This window comes from Hevea brasiliensis, chromosome 3, assembly GCF_030052815.1.
Source record: "Hevea brasiliensis isolate MT/VB/25A 57/8 chromosome 3, ASM3005281v1, whole genome shotgun sequence".
In the NCBI taxonomy this organism is placed as follows: Eukaryota; Viridiplantae; Streptophyta; class Magnoliopsida; order Malpighiales; family Euphorbiaceae; genus Hevea; species Hevea brasiliensis.
The window spans coordinates 6,912,664-6,930,264 of record NC_079495.1 but is presented as its reverse complement, the minus strand read 5'-3'; the positions used below and the strand labels follow the sequence as shown (position 1 = coordinate 6,930,264).

At 31.6% G+C, this 17,601-nt stretch overlaps 1 protein-coding gene across 1 annotated transcript; it reads left to right on the top strand.

Moving 5' to 3' along the window:
* The first annotated feature begins 16,309 nt into the window (after positions 1–16,309).
* On the top strand, positions 16,310–17,252 carry LOC110633710 (uncharacterized). The gene has a single exon (XM_058143756.1). It carries the CDS (start codon positions 16,429–16,431, stop codon positions 17,005–17,007), a length of 579 nt encoding a protein of 192 aa, XP_057999739.1. The 5' UTR covers positions 16,310–16,428; the 3' UTR covers positions 17,008–17,252.
* The last annotated feature ends 349 nt before the right edge of the window (positions 17,253–17,601 follow it).

Below are 17,601 nucleotides of genomic sequence, written 5' to 3'. Positions count from 1 at the left end.
TACTAATTGTATTTTATAGCATTTTCATGTCACTTGTAATGGGAAACATAAGTCCCACATGCATATTCATGTTATTTTTATGTTTAGCAAATTATTTTAGTTCATTCCATATCATGTGCCAAGTCATTTTATGAACCTTTCTCAAGGTTTAGATTTGGTGTCTTAAATTCATCTAGAAAATTGATCAAGATGTGGTCACTGTTTGACCACACTTCCTTCAAGAAAGTTGTTCCTCTATGTCTTGTACTTGTTTTCCTTTTTGAATCATATTATTTGGAATTTTAGAACTCAAGTTATGATCAAATAACCAAAACTGGTTCAGTGTCTCTTTTTGGTTCCAATACCAGGTAGATTCTAGAATCAACCATTGTCTAATTTATTTGAGCATGTTACAATCATTTTCAGGCTTAACATTCTTCATAGGAGTTGTTACTCTAGGTCTTAGGATTACTCAGATTTAGGAATTACAATTTTTCAAGTTTTATAAAATAAGTTATAGCCAATTAATTGGCCTGGACGCATGTACCCTGTGCCTCCAAGATTCTAGGTTCAGGTCAGTGGCTTTGACTCCCATTTTAGGGTCCTTACACTCCCATTTTGAGGAAAGTTCCTAAACCAAAGTTGGAGCTCTATTTCTTAGGTTTCCAAAACAATTTAGTTCATCCCAAATGAAATTTTCTAGTGGAAGATATGATCTAAAAACTGTTATGGGGTCAAGTGGTGGTTTAGTAAAATTTTAGGATTTAGCATGTTGAATTGTCCTAGCAAATTAACTAGATTCCATTTGGTTCTGGGCTTTGGTCGAAAAACAAAAATTATAGTTCTATGTCTTATAAAACTTTTGGCTTTGGTTTCACTACATTTGCAGTTTTGTGGACCAAGTTATGATATTGTTGCCAAAACTAGTCGGATAGGCCTAAGTCCAGAATTTCAGGGCAATTTTGGTTCTAGATAGATTTGTTGACTTAAATTTTGCTAGAAATTTAATTGGGTTAGAGGTAGAATTAGACTCTATATTCTTCATGAAAAATGTGCTCCTATGTCTAACCTTTCTAATGGTTCAAGAATCAGGTCATTCTGACCTTTCTAAAGTAAGTTATGGCCATTTGAACATTTACGGTTCATTTGGTCTTTTTCCAGGTTCAGATTAGGGTTACCTGGATTCAAGCAATTTTTAGATCATGTTAAGGTCAGTTTTTGGGCATAGTCTCTTCATGAAAAATGTAGCAAATTGTCCTAGGTTTCATCTCCAATTGACTTCACATCAATTGGAGCAACACAACTCTACTTATAGCCTAAAAACCATACTAGACTCAAGGTCCAAAAATCCTGCATGGAAAATTTGCACTCCCAATATCAATTCCTCCCAACTCCCAAACTTCAATTGATATTTATGGCACTTCTAATAGTCAATAATGCTCTCAAAAGTTAATTAAGCATTAATTCACAAAAACCTAATTTTTTATGGGTCAAAACCCTAACCAAAATTCTTAAAACTTCAAAATTGATAGGGATTATTAGCACTAACCTTGTCTTCAAGCTCTTCTTAGCCTAAATCAACCTTCACTTCAATCAAAACTCCACCTTCCCTTATAGAACCACTTCTTGGCAAAATTCTTGCTTGAGATTTTGATGTGTTTTCTTCACTTCAAGGATGGATATGAATGTTTCTCTAAGTTTCCAACAAAATTTATGGAGGTAGGTAAGTATTGGGGAGCTTGGACGATGGTGTATCAATGGCTGAAGGAAGGAATTTTGAAAGAAAGCAGGGAGAGAGCATAACAAAATTTATGAAGGTAGGTAAGTATTTGGGAGCTTGGATGATGGTGTATCAATGGTTGAAGGAAGGAATTTTGAGAGAAAGTAGGGAGAGAGTGTAACACCCTCCCTGTAGCAACTCCGTACATTTTATTGTTTTGGTGACCAGTGTCGGTCCAGACAGCTAGAACGTCCGGAAAAATATTTAAACTAAAGTGAGGAACTATAATTAACTCAAATATTAATAAGAAAAATTTAGAAAAAATTTTATAAATAAAATACAACCAAATTAAATGAGCCGGTGCCCTAGCGATGAGTAACCTAGTGAGAAGTTGCGGTTCTCGCAACTAGGAGCCCTAGACCCGAGGAAAAAATTATAAAATAATTTTTGAAACTCCAGAGAAGGGTCATTGAGGTTCTTATAGCATTAGAATGCCAAGGAAATATTTAGAAAAATTTTTCAATCGGTACAGACAATTTTGGCTCAATAAGCCAAACGGAGGGCATGTTGGTCATTTCGTCTTCAGAGATGATTTTTGGCCGACTTGTCCAGTTAGGTAAATAATTATTATAACATAAAATATGAATAAATATTACTAAAAATTAAATTGAAAATGAGTAGAGAAGAGAAGAAAAAAAAATGGAAGAAAATACCAATTATGACATCATATGATGTCATTAAACACTTACCCACCAATCATATTTAATCAACACTTAAATTAACTAATAAAATATGGATAAGAATACAGCAAAAGCTCATAAAACCCAGTAGCCATCACCTTCACAAAAATTCAGCCCGTAGCTCTCAAACTCCATACCCATTCCACCATAGAAAGCTTATCAAAGCTTTATAACCCACCCAAATCTCACTTAAAACCCTAAGTCCACTTCAATAAAATTTGTCTCTACATCTTGAGCAAGTGTTTGGCTACCAAGAAAGCCAAAGAAAGTGAAGGAATTTTGAGTGGAAAAATTCTGCTCACAAGGTTAGTGTCCAATCTCCTCCTTTTCTTGCTTAATTCATGTTTAAGGGCATGAGTCAAGTGAAAATTGTCATAAAAACATAATATAATTTATGTGTATTTATCTATACAATTTCTACAACTTAGGGATGTTAAGGGTTTCATGAATTTCCTTGAAACAAAATGGTATGTGAGCTGCCTCGACATGAGATGAGTATTTAAACATTTAAGTGCAAGTGAAATGTATATATGGAACTAGAAAAATTGGACACTTGAACAATTCTAGGGTTTGCTCATGTGATAGTTTATTAACCTTGTAATGGTCAATTAGTGACCATTTGAATGTGTGGGAGGAGGAAATGAAGTGAGTTGTAGCTTGGGATTTGAGTTTGGGTGGGCTGCCTTGTGTGACCTGCAGGTTTGGATGTGAGTCCAGCCTGTTTGGGCAGCCATAACTTGGGCTGTGTAGGTTCAATTGGTGTTTTGCCAATTGGAAATGAAACTAGACACATAATGGCATAACTTTGGTGAAGAAACCATACCCTTAAGACCAAACCAAGTGGACCAAAAGCTTGCCCCAATCCGGGTGACCTGCAATCTGTTTTTGCAGAATGACCAAATGAATAGTATTTGGTCATTTGGCCATAACTCAGTGTAGAATGGTCCAATTGACCTGAAATTTTACCCAAAACAAGTTGAGATATAGACCAACAACTTTCATGAAGAAACATAACCCAAATTATGACAAGAACCTATCCAACAAGTGAGTTGAAATCACTATTCACTGCACTGTAGATATGGTCAGTCTAGAAAAATTCCAATCCGGCCAGTTGTGGTTTTTGGACCATAACTTGAGCTACAAAACTCCAAATGGAGTGATTCAAAAAAGGAAATTCAACTAGACAAAATAAGGAACAACTTTCATGTTGATCATTTTGCCAAATTCCCACTACAAAATTGACCAATGGAACAGTAAATACAAGGCATAAAAACTGAAAATTCTGCCCAACTAACTTTAAGCTTAGAAATGGTATTGGCAACCAATACCAACAAATTTTAAATGCAAAATGTGGTATGTTGATGATATTAAAACCAATGTACCTATTGCCTACGCAAAAGTCGACATTTTTGTTGATCAACGAATGGAATAGTAACACTAAAACTTAAATTCCAAAAATTGTGAAACTTAAAAGTGTGAAATGCCCTAGTATACCTAACAAGATTGGTTTGGATAGCTTGGCATGCCAACAGGGTTCAGTTAGCAGTACTGCACATGGCATTATGCCATTCTGTGATTTTATGGCTTTTAGCCATTCTGACATTGTGTTGATACTTGGCCTTGTGCCTAATATTTATCTGACTCATTAGCCGCATTACATTTGCCTGAGAGATACATATGTGACCGATGGTGTGACGGCCCGAGGTACTTAGTACCTAGTGCCAGTTTACCCGTTTATCCAGTCCAGTCATCCAGTATAGGTTACTTGGGCAACCAAAAATGAAAGTGGATAAATTTAATGAAATAATGAATATAACAAGTACAAAATAAATAAGACTATGAATACTCATCGAAAATTTATTTGCAATGAGACATCAATACATTCACTACATATTTACTTCCTATTATTTCTTTTTATTTTATTATTAGTACCACTAAGCATTATTGCTTAGCGCGTTACTTTTGCCACGTGTAGGTTCTGGAGATACTGACCGAGAGCCTAGTAGACCACAGACTGGGTGAGACCTCCTGCAGCTCTGCATAGTGTCCGTGTCACCTCACCATCTTCAGTGCATTGGTAGGACATTAGGTTTCATTTTGGTATTTTGTAACTAACTTTTATTTTCTCTTGTGTAATTGATACTTGTGTAATGTATTTTGATGTTAATGTAAATAGTGAAAATTGTGTTTATGAATGGAAAATTGAGTATTTATTTATTGCTTATATATGAATACCATGAGAAATGAATGATTGAGAAATGGAAATGTTGTTAAAAAATATTGAGATTTTGATGATTATTGGAGTTTGAGAATGATTGGAAATAATTATTAGAAGTGTTTTTCACAGGTTCCGAAGAACTGTTTTCTCCATTTTTAGCCGGTACTCTGCCGGATTTTCTATAAAATTTTCGGAACCTCAAATAAATTATAATTTCAATAAATGACTTAAATGAATTAAATTTCACAAATTATATTCAAAACTATGATAAAAATAAATTAAGGAAGAATAAAAATGATTGAGATAAAATAGAGTGTTCCGGTACACTGTGTGACATATCTTACTCGGATATACTGTAGACGGGTAAGGGGTGTCACAGAGAGCATATGGACGGGAACAAGGAATAAGATGGTAGAAAATTTGATCAATTATTAATATATATTAATTTAATATTCAATGGCATATTTGTAAATAAGTAGAAATGTCAATTTTGTAATTATCTTGAAGTTTATAATAATTACAATTTGACTTTTTAATAATTATAATTAATTTTCATAATCTCAATTAATTAAATTAATCTAGCTTCATTAAATTAATTTCTCTCTTTTTTTTTTTCAATATTGGACCTTCAAATTTAATTGACTAAGTTTGGCTCTTACTGGGCTTATGTCTGTCTTTTTCATAATACCCGATAATGCCTTATTTTTCTTTGTTTTGTGCTTATTTTCTTTCATTCCTTTGCCTTATTACTTTATAGAAATTCCCTTAATTAAGTCTTCATTAAAGGTCTCATAGGGTTTGGCTTGAATTCAGAGTTACACCGAACTCATTATCATTTCCTAGTGATGTCACCCATCGCCGAAATCCCGGCTCGTTTAACCTATTGGCATTTCGTTTCTTTTATTTTTTCTTTATTTTTTTTAGCCTTTATTCAATCAATTTATGACTCCTCACTCTAGTTTGAATGTATTTTCAAACATCTTGGCTGTCCAAATAGACATTAGTAGTCAGAACAGTAGAATGTATAGACTACCTAAAGTGATGGCGTTACAAGAAGGGTGTTTCATGAGACATTGTAAAACAAACAATATGAGTCACATCCTTACACCATAGAGATTGGTAATAAAGGGGAACAACTAGTGTTGCAGGATACCATATCAGAGTGTAGAAGAAGCATAGATGGTGTAGGTACACTAGGCATTTCAATGGAACTCTACATGACTAGTTGCATAAGATGGATAGGAGTTGGTCTAAGGACCTTAGTAATGGCACAAAGGAGATTGGAAATTCGAAGTGTCATGGGAGTGAGAAGATGCATAGGTATTAACTATTGAGGTCATAGAACAAGTAGAAATTTCGAATGAGATGCATATGACAGGTGCTACAGGAAAACATCTCATAGGATACTATAGGATAAGGAACATAAGTTATGTTTTTGGGAAGTAGAGATTGTTGAAACAGAGGAATAGGGACTGAAGTCACTAAGAGATACGTTAGGACACAATGAAGGAGAGGTAAGCACCAAAGCTGATTGAAGTTATTAGATATCAAGTTAAGCGTAGTGGAGGTGTAATGAGTACTGAAGATGTTAGAAAAAGATTGAGGAGTGGCTTGAGGTACGAGTTTCGCTATGAAATGATGATGATAGCTAGGACATTACAGCAGACAAAAGAGCTAAATAGATCCTAGGCAAAAGGATTTAGAGTTTGCAGTGGACTATTATGTATTCCTGAAGGTCTCTCCAATGAATGGAGTTATGAGATTTGGTAAGAAGGGCAAGCTCGTATCTCGATACATAGGGCCTTTTGAGATTACTGATAGAGTTAGAGCAGAGACCTATCGATTGGAGTTACCACCAAGTTTTTCTCACGTCCACCCAATGTTCCACATTTTAATGCTTAGGAAGTACATACCTGATCTGTCCCAAAGGTTACAACCCGATACAATGGAGTTGAAGGAAAACCTAACCTTCGAGGAGCAGCCAGTAGCCATAGTGGACTTTCAGATGAGGTAGCTAAGGTCAAAATAGATCCCTATGGTTAAGGTTGTGTGGAGGAGCCAATCAGTAGAAGAGTGTACCTAGGAGTCAGAGCAGAACATGCGCAACAAGTACCCATACTTGTCCACTGTGTAATCTTGTAATTCTTTATTCTGTCTTGTGTAAAATTCGAGTACGAATTCTCTGTAAGGGGGGGGGAGAATGTAACACCCCTAATTTTTAAATAATTATTTTATATATAAATATAAATATTTTACTCTAACCCCTGGTGTTGTGGGCTTTGCGTAGGTTTTTTCATTTCATGGCAATTTGGCCGTAGCTCGGATCTATAATTTCGGGCCGAGCAGATAAGCTGCTGGAATTACTTCAGAGCCGGGTCAAGATTATAGGCTACCCCACCATTTTCAAACGTCCTGGATACATTTCCAATATCCGAATTGGCGTAGGTAAGCCCGAACCCTAAGTTTCCTTAATTATTTAGTTTTGAGTTTAGATTAAAAATCCATAAAATAGTCGTGGGTAGTTAAAAAATTGTAATTCCTTTTGTATTAGGTTAATAATATTGCTAAAGACCGCATGGCAAAGTTTTAGAATTTTTAGAGCTCAATTAGGTAGTTTTTGCAAAAGGGTTAGTTATAGAGACTAAATTGTAATTTTTCAAATTATGATTGTTGACTGTTTGGTATTAGTAGTATGCCCTAGAGCATATCATTTAGTATGTATCTTGTACATAATTTTATTAATAAAAGGCATTTCCACTTTTCCGTTTACATAATATATTTCTGTATAATAGAAAAGGTCCATTGATATTTTGTTAGAAATATTATTCTTAAGTTGTTAAGAATATGAGTGACAATATTTCTAGCACAAAGTATCATAAATAGGTTCACAATCGAGGATACTTCATAATAAGGACATGACTTATCCAGAAAGATTGTATTCATGTTTGTTCCCAAGTTATTTATATGAGATATAAATAAGATGGAATGGTGAGTCTCATGCCATATAACAAACATGATAAGCACTTATAAATGATAAGTAGGCCGAACCAGTGACACTTATGACAAGCACATGGAGTTTACTCTTGTCAATGTTTTGTCATAAATCATATCAGTGCATATAATCTTTAGACTGAGATAGCACGATTATCTTGTATATAGGTAGTTTGAGTTTGATACTGCTTTCATACTTGTACTATGTATGGGTATATGGGCATGTGTTGGCTCCTACTAGTTATATATAGAGGTAGGTGTTGATCAAGATGGAATCTGTTCCTCTAAGTAAATAGAGATAAAATCCTATGTTCATTTAATTGTTCTTGATGTTTCAAGTTCCTGGCCAGGACAGATAGATTTATTCAAAAGAGTTTCGATGAGAAAATCTTTTAATCAAGAACTGAATTAAAAGAGAACATAATATTCATAGCAAATGGAGTTTGACATAAACCATGACTCACTTGAGTTGGGATTTTGTAACAGAGATTCTAGTGCATGATAACATATGATTATAGGTTCATTTAAGGTAAACCTTATTACTAATTGGGTGGCCATGGCATGCTATGCTAGGTGTTAACCATGGTCTATGAGGTGCATAAAATAATTTAGAGAAATCATTTATGGTAAGAAAGAGTTCTGATGATATTAAGAGTTGATATCATGTCTCATTGCTAATTAGTGATGAGCCTAGTAAGTCACACACATACACAAGTTATCATCTATTTAAATATGATTTAACTAATTAATTAAAGAGTTTAATTGATTAATTAAATAGGTTTGGTTTGCAATTAAATTGCAAAGTCCCTAGCATTACTTGAAACCAAATCTAGATTATTAGATGCATAATATAAGTTAAATTTATATTTAAAGTGTTTAAATATAAATTTAATTAATGAGAGATTAATTAATAGAGATTAATTAATTAATTTATATTTGATATAAATTAATTAGAAGAAAAAAAATAATTATTTTGAGTTGAGAACTCAAAATTAAAACACAGGGGCATTTTGGTCATTTCACAGTGTGACATGTGGCACTATGAGATGGTGACACATGAGATTACACATAAGCTTGCTAAATGTTTTTTAATCATGTAAGATGATTAAAATCAAGATTAAATATAGGTTTGACACTTGGCACAATGTGATTGGGTCACTTAAACCTAGAGCTAATCAAAGGGTGACATGTGGCAAGGGTTTAATGTGTTAACCTAGCTATTTAAGTGTTGTTATGAAAAGAAAAACAACCAGCAGCCACTCCTCTCCTTTGTCACGCCATTTTGAGGCTTTTCATCTATTCTTCTTCATCTCTCATCAATTCAAAGATATTAGCCATCAATCTCTTGAATTAAGAACACTAGAAATTGTTTCTAGTGTCCTGTTTACATCTCTAATCTCTTAAAAGGCAAAACTTGAATTTCTAATTAATAGAAAAAGCTTTAGAAGCTGTTCAAGGGCTGCCATAGGTGTTCTTGGTGTGGACAAGCTAGAGGGACAATATCTAGTGTCCTGAAGACGAATCTCAAAGGCGCAGACACGCTGCAGTGCATCAAGAGGTTAGTGTAATCGTTCTTGATTTAATATAGGGTTCTAAAATTAATCTGATTAATTTTAAAATCTTAAATGGCAAATACAGATCCAAAAACATATTAAAAGAGTTTTAATATATTGTTTATCATTGAAATCAAATAGATAAAAATAAATCTTGCATGATGCATGTGACCCTAGGTGAAAATTTTTGAATTTAATGGTATAAACTTATGTTTTTCACGCTTCTGTTCCTTCATTTAGATGGGCCCAGGAGGGGACATGTGATGTGATTGAGTTATGAATGTGTGACTTGTGGATATAGAAGTGCATTTTGAGCCCTGTTGCAGGTTGGGTAGGTCCTAGGTATAGGAGAGACTCTGTCAGATTTTCGGCACGACTTAGGGTATCTTTAGTCCTTTCTAAACTTGTATTGAGTCAAATATATTAAATAATTGCAATGAAATTGTTAGCTGAGCCGGGACAGCCTTCCTCCTCCGCCCAATCGTCGCAGTGACCTCGATTCAAGTCTGTGAGTAAAATATTGATTTTAATTATACAACTCAACTCAACTCAACTAAGTCTTTATCCCAAAAATTTGGGGTCGGCTATATGGATTTGTTTTCTCCACTCTAAACGATTTTGGGTTAAATCCTCAGAAATATGTAATGCTTCTAGGTCATGTTGTACTACTCTCCTCCAAGTCAATTTAGGTCTACCCATTTTTTCTTTCTATCCTCTAACATAATGTACTCTACTTGTCTAACTAGAGCCTCTGAATTGAAGGAGCGGAAGCATGAAAAACATAAGTTTAGATTATTGAATTTAAAAATTTTTCATCTAGGGTCATATGTATCATGCAAGATTCATTTTTATCTATTTGATTTCAATGATAAACAGCATATTAAAACTCTTTTAATATGTTTTTGGATCTACATTTGCTATTTAAGATTTTAGAATTAACAGATTAATCCATTAGAACCCTAGATTAGATCAAGAACAAGTGCACTAACATTTTTTATGTACTGCAGTGTGTTTAGCACCTTTAGGATGCACCTAGGACACCAGATGTTGCCCCTCTAGCTTGTCGACAGCAAGATCACCAATGGCAGCCCCTTGAACAGCTTCTAAAGCTTTTCCAATTAATTAGAAAATCAGGTTTTTCCTTTTGAGAGATTACAGATGTAAACAGGACACTAGAAACAATTTCTAGTATTTTTAATTCAAGAGATTATTGGCAAATCTCTTTAAATTGATAAGAGATGAAGAATATGAGAAGAAGAACACTCCAAGGGTGGCAGCACCAAGAGAATACAGCAGCTTGTATTTTTGTTCTTTCATCTTTACACTTATATAACTAGGTCACCACTTAAAACTATTGCCACATGTCACCTTCTGATTGGCTTTAGATTTAATTGACCCAATCACATTGTGCTAAGTGTCAAACCTATATTTAATCTTGACTTTGATCATCTGACATGATTAAAAGACATATGGCAATCTTATGTGTAGTGCCATGTGTCACCATCTCATAGTGCCACATGTCACCCTTTGAAATGATCAAAATACCCCTGTGTTTTAATTTTGAGTTCTAAACCCAAAATAATTATTTCTCTTCTTCTAATCAATTTATATCAAATATAAATTAATTAATTAATCTCTATTAATTAATTTCTCATTAATTAAATTTATATTTAAACACTTTAAATATAAATTTAACTTATACTATACATTCAATAATCTATATTTGGTTTCAAGCCATGCTAAGGACTTTGCAATCTAATTGCAAACCAAACCCATTTAATTAATCAATTAAACTCTTTAATTAATTAATTAAATCATATTTAATTTGATGATTACTTGTGTATGTGTGTAACTTACTAGGCTTATCACTAATTGGCAATGAGACATGATATCAACTCTTAATATCATAAGAACTCTTTCTTACCATAAATGATTTCTCTAAATCATTTTATGCAGCTCATAGACTATGGTTAACATCTAATACAGCATGTCATAGCCACCCAATCAGTGATAAGGTTTACCTTGAATGAACCTATAATCATATGTTACCATGCACTAGAATCTCTCTGTTACAAAATCCCAACTCGAACTGGAGTCATGGTTTATTTCAAACCCCATTTGCTTGAATATTATGTTATCCTTTAATTCCAGTTCTTGATTAAAAAGATTTTCTCATCAGAAACTCTTTTCTGATTAAATCTATCTGTCCTGGCCAGGAACTTGAAACATCAAGAACAATTAAATGAACATAGGATTTTATCCCTATTTACTTAGGGTAACAGATTCTATCTTGATCAATACTTACCTCCATATATAACTAGTAGGAGCCAACACATGCCCATATACCCATACACAGTACAAGTATGAAAGCAGTATCAAACTCAAATCACCTATATACAAGATAATTATGCTATCTCAGGTTTAAAGATTATATGCACTAATATAATTTATGACAATACATTAACAAGAGTAAACTCCATGTGCTTGTCATAAATGTCACTTGTTCGGCCTACTTATCATGTATAAGTGCCTATCATGTTTGTTATATGGCATGAGACTCATCATTCTATCTTATTTATATCTCATATAAATAACTTAGGAACAAATATGATTACAATCTTTTTGGATAAGTCATGTCCTTATTGTGAAGTATCCTCGATTGTGAACCAATTTATGATACTTTGTGCTAGAAATACTGTCACTCATATTCTTAACAACTTAAGAATATAATTTCTAACAAAATATCAATGGACATTTTCTATTACACATAAATATATTATATAAATGGAAAAGTGAAAATGTCTTTTATTAATAAAACATGTATAAGATACATATTAAATAATATGCTCTAGGGCATACTACTAACATGTATGTCTACGCTTCACATGACCAAACCACCTCAATCTCTCTTCTCTCAATTTATCCTCAATTGGCACCACTCCTACCTTTTCTCTAATGCTCTAATTACGGACTTTATCTAGTTTAGTATGGCTACTCATCCACCTTAACATTCTCATCTCTGTAACTCTTATCTTAGACTCATACAATTTCTTCAGTGCTCAACACTCACTACCATATAACATAACTGGTCGTATGGCTATACGGTAAAATTTTCCTTTCAACTTATTGGGAATCTTGTGATCACATAAAACTCTTGTGGCACGTCTCCACATTGCTTTAATCCTATGACTAACATCCTCCTCACATCCCCCATCTACTTGAAGGACTGAGCCGAGATATTTAAAGTGATTACTTTGAGACAGTACCACTCCATCCAAACTAACTCATTCCCTATTACCAGTTTGGCCTTCACTGAACTTGCAATGCATGTATTCTGTCTTCATTCTACTTAACTTAAAGCCCTTTAACTCTAGAGTACTTCTCTAAAGCTCTAGCTTTCTATTGACTCCTTCTCACGTCTCATCTATCATAACAATATCATCCGCAAACATCATGCACCAAAGAATACTCTCTTGTATATGTTTCGTCAATTCATCTAAAACTAATGTAAAAAGGTAAGGGCTTATAGCTGATTCTTGGTGTAATCCAATTGAGATCAGAAAATCTCTTGTGTCCCCTCCCACTGTGTGCACAATAGTAGTTGCTCCTTCATACATATCTTTCAACACTTGTATGTACCTAATAGGTACCCTCTTTTATTCTAACACACTTCATAAGACATCTCTTGGAACACTATCATAAGCCTTCTCCAAATCAATAAAAACCATGTATAGATCTTTCTTCACGTCTCTATATTTCTCCATCAAGCTTCTAATGAGAAAGATCGCTTCCATAGTTAAACGACCAGGCATGAAGCCAAATTGATTGAGAGAGATAGAAGTATCATGACGTAGTCGATGCTCCACAACTTTCTCTTACAACTTCATAGTATGACTCATGAGTTTAATTCTCCTATAGTATCATGACGTAGTCGAACACTCACTCCTGTTCATCTTATTTTTCCAGGCTATAGGAAGATTACTTGTTGTGACTAACCTGCTCCTCTTCTTCGCAAGTCAATTAGTAATATCTAATGTATTTTGTACAATTTAGCCAAATTCTTGAACTCCACATGTGTTAGAAGTACTTTATTTGATTTTGGTCTGTATTACAATTGTCACGTTGGTCTGTAAACCTATTAAATGCATGCATGATTGGATTGGAAGAGGGAGCTGAGCTCCCATTGGATTTTATAATATTATGAGTATGTGGAGGGTGAGCTGAGCTTCCCAAATGATTATATATTGTACTTACAGGTTGGACGAGTCAAAAATCCCCCGTTGTATGGTCCATGTTATAGCTGGACTCTATCCGGTTGAATTCTTGAAATTAGGTTTAAAATGGACCTTAGGATTGGGTTAATAAATAATTAGGCTTACTAAGAACATCAGGGGTTTTAGGCTGGCCCAAGTTCTAGTGCTAGTCCGGCCTATAAGTTAAGTCGTGACATTTATATATGATTGTTGCATTATAAAAACTATTAAAAAATAGTTTAAAAAAATTATTTTATTTTTTTATTATTTTTATGATTAAAACTTATATATCAAATTTAATTTTAACCGATAAACATTGGGTGTTGTGGATCGTAAAACAAAATTAAAGGAATGTTAGATATATCAAAACAAAATAACTTTTTTAATATTTTCTAATTGATCTGTCTATAATCCATAATTTACACCTATAATCTATATTTATAATATATACAAGGGGCGAACTTTTAATTTAAATTGATAAAAATACTCTTATGCATTTAATATAATTATTTAATTTCATTATTATAAAATTATTAATTAATTAATTAATATAAAGACCTATTTGAATAAAAATTGGAAGTACTAATCTAGTTAGATTATTAATTAAAAAACTTTTAAAAAATAATAAAAACCAAACTACCTGATCTTCCAAAAAAAAAATTGTAATAAAAATTTTTCATTTGACAACAATTTTTTTTTATACTTAATGGATAAATTATAGAAAATAAATTTTTTATGATAAAAGTTCACATCTTATCTAATTATATTAAAATTTAGAAATATTAATTAAACGATAAGTTCTTTCTATTTATATCATGAGTGCATTAATTTAATAATTAAAATTAAAATTAATTAAAATTTAAATTGCATTATTTTTAATAAAAATAATAATAATAATAGTTATTATTATATGAATACAGATAAAAATATTTTTAACTTTTAAATTATTTATAACATTATAAATTTTAATAAAATATAAAAATAAAAACTTTATAATAATAATAATAATGAATAAAATAATAAGGAAAAAAATATAAAAATCATGTTTCAACTTAGAAAAGGGAAAAAATAATAGCGTTATGTGGAAGAAATCATTTGTATATTTATATATACTTATTTTTAAAACAAGTGTATTATATATATATATATATATATATATATATAATATATATATAAAAATGTTTTATATATTTTATAATAATTAAATTATTATTATTATTATTATTATTATTATTATTATTGCTAAATATAGCTATACATTGATTATAGTTTTATACCAATAATAATTAATGGTGCGAACCATATTTTAAATTATAAAAAATTATGATTAAAAATAAATATTTATATTTTAGTAAATATTAAATATTCATAAATTAATAATAAAATTTTAAGCATTGCTAAAAATAGATTTCTTATTTAAATTATAAAATTTTTAATTCTTATTATATTAAATAATGTTAAAATTTTATTAATATTATAAAAAAATTAAAAATTGTTTGTTTGTAGCTTAAATTTTAAATATGTGTTCATTGATTCAAATTATGACTTCGTTTAAAAAATTTTACTTTGTGACCGAAATAAAATATTAGTTTCATGAGGTTTGTGGTAATAATATGTGCCTGTTACGATAGTATTGTGAGAAAATTAAAAAATATATTAAATTAGAGTTCAAGAGTCTCTATAAGCTTTACTATTAAAGTAAACTTATTATCTATAAAAATATTAAAAAAAAATTATACTTTACTTTGACAATAAAAATCCACCAGTGATATTTTTTATGGATATAAATAAATTTATTAAGAAAAAGCATAATTATTTATTATAATTTTTATGAGTATAATTTTTTTTTCAAGTTTTCTAAAAAGATATGACATGAAATATTTAAAAGTTTGGCTTAGTAGTTTTTCATTTTATTTATTTGTAATGGAACAAAACCTATTTTTCATTCTAATGTTATTAAATTAATATATTCTAATATAGTATATTGTATAAAAATTATTATTCTAAGTGTATTAAATTTAATAATAAATAGTGAAAAAAGTATTGCATATACTAAAATGATAATCCATAAGAAATTGAATAATAATTTTCACATGTGAAATATAAATATTTATTTAAATATATATTGTATACAATATATAATAAATAATTGGAAATAAATACAAAATTAATTCATTTTAATATATATTGAAAATTCCCCCTGACAATAGAATTATGCTAGAATTATTCATAATAATAAAAAAATATACTAATAATTTTTTTATAATTACTTTGTGTATTGGCGATTTCCGTGGTTTTAGTTTTTTTTTTTATATATTTATTAACATAATTTTAAAAAGTATATTATTTTAATTATTAAAATTATATATGTTGTAATTAATTTCCGTGATAATCATATCTGTTCAATTTAATTTTATCTTTATAAAGACTCAATCTTACTTCTTATCAATCTTAATTCAAGCAATTCACCTTGATAGTTACTAATTATAATTTATTTTTATTATAAATTAAATTTAATTAATTTTAATTTAAAGGATTAAAAATGTAAATATGACACCTCTATTAAGTATTTAATGAGATAATTAATGGCATGTTTAATTAAAAAATAATTTAAAATATAATTATAAAAAATAAAATTTAGACTTTTTAAAATATTATTACTATTAAAACTAACGATGGAATATATAGAAAAAAAAAACAGAGGAGAATAGTAAAAATCTCAAAGTAAAAGATTTTTCTTTTTACATTATTCTTAGATATTATTATAAAATATTATAAATAACCTGATAAATTAAATTAAATTTACCCAAAATTTTCATTTTTTATATTTTGGAAAAAATTCAAAATTTCCTTTCCAAAATCTCATATTACTTAACCCGTAGCCAATCATCACCCTCAGACCTCAGTCCCATCCAGTGAGAACTTGGCCGAAGAAGATTTCTCAAGGGTCGTATCTCTCCAGCGTCGTATACCGATGGCCACACCCCAATTCCTTTCTTCCTTCAAGTACTCCGACAGCCTTACGGTGGTGGCCATCTCTATCTGCACCGCCGTGGTCTGCGAGGCCATCTCCTGGATCTTAATTTACCGCACCAACTCCTACAAATCCCTCAAATCCTCGATCGACAAAGCTTCTAAGAAGCTCGAGACTATGAAAACCGAAACCACCAAAGTCACCATCAAGAAATCCAAGACCAAGAAAATAGACCGCGTCGAGACTTCCTTGAAAGAGTCTAGTCGCGATCTCTCCCTCTTCAAGTTCAAATCCGGAGCCGTCGTCGCGTTGGTTCTCTTCATCGTTTTTGGACTGTTGAATTCTTTATTCGAAGGGAAAGTTGTCGCCAAATTGCCGTTTAAGCCCATAGGGATCGTGATGAAGATGAGTCATAGAGGGTTGCAAGGCGATGACGCGACGGATTGCTCAATGGCGTTTTTATATTTCCTCTGTTCGATTAGTATCCGCACAAATCTCCAAAAGTTTCTAGGGTTTTCGCCTCCACGTGGAGCTGCCGGGGCCGGATTGTTCCCCATGCCTGATCCGAAAACGAATTGATCGGGTTTGGTTTTGTTCACTTATTAATACTTCTTATTTTATTAATTCCTAGTGTTATTAGGCCATAATTATCTGATTCTCTAGTGAGGAGTAGGATAAACTAGAACTATCATTGTTCAGTAAACGGATAATGATTTGATAATTGATCTCTAGAACTGGGATGAATCTCCACTGTTGTTTTGGTGATTGTTGTGCTTTATGTGTAATTTTGGAAATCTATGGAACAATTGTTGCTCTAGTCTGAATTAGGATTAGTTATAGACTGATTTGATGAGCTGATAAGTTTATGGTGAATAATTTTCTAATCATTTGTTTTAATTACCTGCAAGTGTAGCTCTGATATATGCGGTATAACTTGTCTAATTGGGTTCTGTTAAAGAATTGGACTTTGATGTATCTGTCAAAAACAAACATATTGAAACTTTTTATACAATGGATTTTTTTTGAAGCCTTAGCTTAGTGCCTTTATAATTTGATAAAATATACTAACTTTGAAGACCATGAAGCTCACTGTTGTTGACTCAATATGGGACATGTTATAGAGCATGTGTTAGTTTTATTAAGCATGAGAGTTGTCTAGTTTGTCCAAAACGT

Excerpts from the sequence above, each read along its gene's own strand:
- LOC110633710 (XM_058143756.1), top strand. The coding sequence starts at position 16,429 with ATGGCCACACCCCAATTCCTTTCTTCCTTCAAGTACTCCGACAGCCTT.